At 38.5% G+C, this 6,588-nt stretch overlaps 1 protein-coding gene across 1 annotated transcript; it reads left to right on the top strand.

Moving 5' to 3' along the window:
• The first annotated feature begins 4,168 nt into the window (after positions 1-4,168).
• LOC583770 (mu-type opioid receptor-like) lies at positions 4,169-6,235 on the top strand. The gene is made up of 2 exons (XM_783664.1): positions 4,169-4,245; positions 5,578-6,235. Exons 1-2 carry the CDS (start codon positions 4,169-4,171, stop codon positions 6,233-6,235), a joined length of 735 nt encoding a protein of 244 aa, XP_788757.1.
• The last annotated feature ends 353 nt before the right edge of the window (positions 6,236-6,588 follow it).

Raw genomic sequence — 6,588 nt, 5'->3', positions numbered from 1 at the left:
GGGAATTTTACCAATTCTCGAAATTGACCACAAATCTCAGGAGAAAAAATTCCCTTGATTGATAAATGGTGATATTGAGAATATCACATTGTATAAATATAATAATGACATAATCAACGCTCAACTTGATAGGAAATTGGAAAGTTTGATTCATAATGACTGTACTTTTTTAAGATTTTTTTTTTTGATTTAGATTGTGAACTCTACACATTATTATGCACTTCGATGCAATTGAAACATGAATTTAATTTGAATATACAGGAGTCCGTAATTATATTATGTACACCCGCGTATTGAATCTACTATAAATGAGGACAATAGAGGCATGGGAATATTAAACAATGGAGGGGGCACTATCATTATGATTATTATGATTATTATTATTATTATTATTATTATTATTATTTTTTTTTTTTTGGTGGGGGAAGGGGGGCGGGGGGGGGGGGGTGAGTGGTCCTTATTGATGGATGGAATGAGAGATAAGAAAAACATCGAATGTCAAACGAGTGGAAGGTGTAATAAACGGTCGTTTAATCTTATTTTCACTTGCCATTTTTCATCTCTCTTTCTTTATATTTCTCTCCTTTATAATCTCTACCATCCCTTTCGCCAATCAAGGGAAAGGGGCACGTAGTTTCGCCATTTTTCATTTCCAATCTACCTTGCAGTTTCTTTCTATCTTTCCAATTGCTTTTCCTCTTTTCGCCAATGAAAGTGAAGTGGCGCAATGGCTTTGCCACTGAAGAGGGGTATATTCTTGATGTAGTGTGATGAGTCATCAAGTTTACAGCATTATCATGCTTATTCAGGGATGACGAAAGCAGTCAATTGATTGAGAAAATAGAACAAGGTTTTATTTTATTCATAACAAAACATGCCAATGTTGCTCTTTTGTTAAGTGATTAAGATTTAAAATCATTAACCGTTTTAGTGTGATAACGAGTAAAGGTATGTTTTTTTTTTAGTAATTATGTACTCCAAAGTAATTTTTTTTTTACTGACCCTCCTTTTTTTAGTTTAATTAATGCTCACGTTAATTGGAAAAGGGGAACATTTATGTGTTTTTTTAGTAATCACTTCCGAAGTGAAAATACCCTTTGCAATTGAGGAAACTGCTAAAATATAAAGATTATTTTTTTTCTTCAGGAAAATCGTTTTAATTATTGAACTATGTTTGTCAACAAACCAATGTAATTTTTAAACCACGAATAGCCGTGAGTTGGCACAATTTCAGGAAGACGCCTCCGCGTCGTGTCACCACATGGCCAGGAAAACATAACTAGAGGAAATTAGTAACCATTAACAGGAATGTAAACCGGATGTGCATTTCATTTTTCTTTCTGATTTTTAGTCCACTTCCTCTCAATGTCCTTTCCTCTCTACTAGGCTTCATGTTTTATTGTGAATAAAAGAGAAAATATAATTCTGTGATAACAACGATATATTTATAGTAACGATAAATACATCATGTTTTTTTAAGTATTGTTGTAAATTCACCCTATTGCATACATGTAATCAAAGTAAGATATTGCAATTCTAAAATACTTCTATTTTGCACTATCATGATTACGTATTACGTAATCTGAAAATGAATCTACGATATGCTATTGAAATTGCCTTAACGTAAACAAAATTGAAACTCTTTGCGATCCTTCGTTTGTTCGTTTATTAATTTCATTTTCATAAAAAAAACACAGCAAATTAAAAAAAACATACAAGTAGCCTATATATACATACAATGAATGTTCAGTTTATACAATAACTTCAAATGAAATAGAAGAACAAAGGAAATGCCTATAGTGGCCTTGTTTTAACAAGTTCCCCCCGAATATTGTAATTTATATTACTGAGTATATATTAGTTCAAGATATGACAAAATACAGTGATAAACACAATATAAAGACAAAAAACTACACAAACATGTATGAAATCATTTAAAATTGGAGTGGGCAAAACGGTTTGGAAGGTAGTTTCAACGGTACGCAGAATGCAAGGTCAGTTTCATTTGTTTTTTAAACACTGAACTGTTTTTATATAAGCGTATGACTTGAGGTAGAGTGTTCCATATCGTGTCATTCGTGTTCTGAGTAAATTATTACGTTGCGTGGTACATTATTGATTTGTGTAGGATCATATCGTGCATATCCATAACTTTTCGGAGTACATCCATATGCTCAGTGTAGATTGATATGTTTCGGAGTATATGGAGACATTATTTTTCAGTAAACTGATACGATTCGGTGTATACACGTAATTATATATTGTTGTACATTCAAGAGTCAATGATTGTTTTTATGATTTTTGTTTATGTACGCATATGCCTTATATGGCCCACATGACTGTACGGAGATCACAAAAGATGAAGGGAAATTTACAAACCTTTAATAACTGTCAAATGAATAACAATTTCGTAACTTAAAACTTTTTGAGGGCCTCTTATATATGTCTGGTGCGGATAATAAGCTCAGCAATTATGATAACTTGATATTCTAGATATTAATCATCACCGTAATCATCATCACCATCATCAGCAAACATAATTATCAATCATCATAATCACCATCCTCATCGATATCATCATCATCATCATCACCATCATTATCTTTATTGTCATCATCTCCATCATCATCATATGCCTTTCAGAATCTGGTTATCATTATTACCTTGCTATTAAGTAGACAGAAATCTCAGAATAAAGCTAAAGAATATTATAGATTAGAAATGTTTGACCTCATGGTTGGTTTTGAAATCTTTTATAACTGTAAAATCTGGTCCTTAAAGCGTATAAGAAACTTAGCATCTACCAGTTTAAATAAACAGCCTTCAAATGAGAACAAAAGATCTTCCGAGCAATATTCTATCTCATTTAAGAACGCCTATTTTCATAGTTTAACAAATAAGATCTGTTCTTAGATCTTTCCTCTCATCATGTTCATCCGATAGCGAAAAGCACTGCCAGTTTCTGGGGCAAAATATGAAAAAATGGCTTACAGAACGTCACAGTTTATTCGTTATTCAACCTGTCGATCAATACACACTTAATATCTTCCAATTACGTATTGCACAGGCGCGTACGCAGGGGGGGGGGGGGGGGGAGGGGGTGGGGGGGGGGGGGGGTTCAACCCCCCTTTGGTATTTTTATGTGTATAAACCCCCCTAAACCCCCCCTTTTTTTTTAATAAAACAAAAATTATTCCCATGGCTGACCTAAAAAAGGTGACCTTACCCCCCCCCCAACGGAGCAAAATGTCAATTTTTCAAATTTCGAGACCCCCCCCCCAAAAAAAAAAAGTGTCCTCTTACCCCCCCCCCCCCCCCTCCCCCCGCTTATTCAGCGGCTGGCTGAGTCGAGTGCGAAATTTTCGGCCCGATTTGAAAATGTTAACCCCCCCCCCCTCCTTGAAAAAATCCTGCGTACGCGCCTGGTATTGCATATGACAGGCTGTCAATGCGGGAGCTTTGGCCATTTCTTTGTTCAAAATGTATCTCCTATCATGCCCGTCTAGCCAAAAAGCACTGCCAGTTTCTGGGGCAAAAGATGGAAAAAGTGACTTACAGAACGTCACAGTTTATTCGTTATTCAACCTGTCGATCAATACACACTTAATATCTTCCAATTACGTATTGCATATGACAAGCTGTCAATGCGGGAGCTTTGCCCATTTCTTTGTTCAAAACGTATCTCCTGTCATGCTCGTCTAGCCAAAAAGATCATAGGCAGATGGAACAAATATTGTCATTGGCCAGGGGCCCCTCCCCCCGGGGGAAAAAACAGGTAAAAACAGGTAAAAACAGGTAATTGTAATCTTTATTTTGAGACGGGCCCCTCCCCTAGTGTTCAAGGGGGGGGGGGGTGCGATCTTCAAATTTTAGGGGGCCAAAAATAGTGCATATTTTGAAAAAAAACAAAAAACATGCCTGTCAAGAGCCAAACAGGTTATGGTGATTGGTATTACGTTAATAAACTACGCAGTACGCATTGACACGATTTAATCACACACGTTCACGTTTATCAGGACATGGTAGTTGATCCACTCATTACTTCTTACTTGATATAAAAGCAACTTGCACATTTGAGCTGCTTACGTTGATGGGTATCAAATGTCACTCCATTAGCCAAATTTGATGACCTGTACATCAAATAAAAGAGTATTCTGCTCCGAAGATAATGACAGAGTACTACCTTTTTGGTGAGGACTCCATTGAGACTGCCCCTGAAGTGTGGTTCAGCATTTTTAAAGAGCGGTGAGTAGAAGAAAAAATATTGTTTTCAGAGCGAATTGACACTTAACATCGTAAATGTATCTCCGACGTTAGCCCCGGGTTTTATTTCGTTAAAAAGTATAGGGTTTGGGTTGCAATTGGGTTTTATTTTTAGGTTATGTATAGGAGTAAAGTAATGATTATGTATAGTTTTGCGTCCATGGTCCATGGTCGACGTTAGGAATTGGGCCAGTGTCACAAATACTGCGGAGCAATTATCGGATGAGAAGGTGTCGTAAAGTCGGAACACTGGGAAGTCGAAACATTGGACATGACTTGTTTAAAGGAAAGAGGTTTTGAACCCTGATCCAATCAGAATCAATATTTTAGGCGAAGACAGAGAGCTAACCGTACCACGAATATTACCGTTAGACCAACTCACATCTCATTGATTATGAATTGGTATTCTTTAACCTCTTTCAAGGCTCACGTCCATAAATTACGATTTGTTTCCCCAATATTAAATACAGGGCTCTGTCTGATAGAGAGTTGCGATTGATACGAATCAATCGCAAGTCCCCTATTCAATCGCAAGTTTGCAGTCTCCTATCTCTTATGTACATAATGACGATTATTATCAATCGCAAATAAGTTTCAATAAATCGCAACTTTTTATAAGACGGGACCCCGGTCCTTCCATGTTGTCCTTAGTTTTATTGTCTCTTTGCATGTCTCCTCTATGTCTAGCTTGTGGAATATCCCCATGGAGAAGTTAGAAGTACGAATCTCAGTTTGCCTTGTCGTATTGTGCAGTATGGCGAGATCTTCTGAATGACAACATCTTACTGCTATTCCAGAACTCAACGTTGGTGATGCTACCAAGAGCACGAAATGGAGGTCTAGCCCATCGACGGTAACAGAGTCTACGACCGGGAGGGATTCCAACTGTTGCGTTTGGAATCAGACGACACCATCGCTGGACCCTACTGATCAATATTCATTGGGTTTGCAAGAGGAAGGTTTGCTAAAAAAATCCGCACTTATAGCTGCAGAATGGCTCTGGGAACCTTGGGCACGGACCTAGTGGGAGATTGTACAGATGGTCACTGCTGGAACGGGAATTCTTGGAAATCTTCTCGTCATTACCCTGCTTTTCCAGCGGCGTAAGAAGAGTCGGGCTACAGATACACTCATCGGAGCCTTGGCGACCGCGGATTTCTTCACTTCGATCTTCATGATACCACTGCCAATTGTCAAGCGTGTTCCTTTGACAATACTTGGCGAAATGTACTGCACGTTAATTGATAGCAGGTTGTTCATGTGGACATCGGCAGTTGCGTCTATTATGACACTAAATTTTATTCCCATTGAAAGATACATCGCCGTTGTCTACCCACTGCGTTGCAAAGAGCTACTATCCCGTACCAGAATCCGGTCTGCCATTGTCCTTGGCTGGTTCATGGGCGTTACGTTGCACTTCCCCTTTTCCTTCGCCAACAATCTTGATCCATCTCAACAACGGTGTGACTGGAAATTCCCGTCAAAGAAAATAAAAAATATTCTGGGTGTAGTTCTCTTTGTCTTTGAGTTTCTCATTCCTATGATCGTGAACGTCACCCTGCAAATGCTAACAGCTCGTGCGTTACACCGCCAGGCTCGGCTGTACCTAGGTGCGGACAGACGTCTAGATGAAGCCAACCCATCCGCGCGACATATCCTCGCTAAGAAGCGCGTCCTACAGACGGTGTCCATAGTGGTCATCCTCTTCATCGTCTGTTGGGGACCGGTCCTGATTGGCTTACTTGCGTTTGACCTCGGGATCCTCCCGGATGCCTACATATACAGTAATCTATATCACGTTCTAGTCATACTAGGTTTCTGCAACTCTTGCGTAAACCAATTCATCTACGCGGTGCGCAACCCAGAATTTCGCAAGGCCATCAGGGAGCTCTTCAATCCTAAAAGGACCGAAGCGCCATTGTTTGATGACAGAGCAACTAAGTCAACACCTCGAGAAACAAGTGTTGTATAGATCACTTAACTTATATTCGGGGAATAGTGAAGGAATGACGTCATCAACTCGATAATTTGCTACAGACTACCCGATACATATTCGAAATCCACGATAATAATATCCAAAGTCCTTTTGAAGCGCATTGATATGCCGCTATACAAGGACGTTATAGAATTATATTATTATTCATGAAATTATGCGAAATCTGAAAGTTCCATGAAATTTTTACTCCGATGAATGTTGTCGATGAAACTTTCACAAGTTGTTTGGTTAACTCACTGTTCCCTATTTATTCAATGTAACTTTACGGTGAATCACCTGTATCAGACCCATCTGTATACAGATTTTGGCCAACTTTAGTTTCGGTTTCA

Source organism: Strongylocentrotus purpuratus, unplaced genomic scaffold (assembly GCF_000002235.5).
Source record: "Strongylocentrotus purpuratus isolate Spur 01 unplaced genomic scaffold, Spur_5.0 spur5_scaffold_13, whole genome shotgun sequence".
In the NCBI taxonomy this organism is placed as follows: domain Eukaryota; kingdom Metazoa; phylum Echinodermata; class Echinoidea; order Camarodonta; family Strongylocentrotidae; genus Strongylocentrotus; species Strongylocentrotus purpuratus.
The sequence above is the reverse complement of the archived record's forward strand: the minus strand, read 5'-3'. Positions and strand labels throughout refer to the sequence as shown.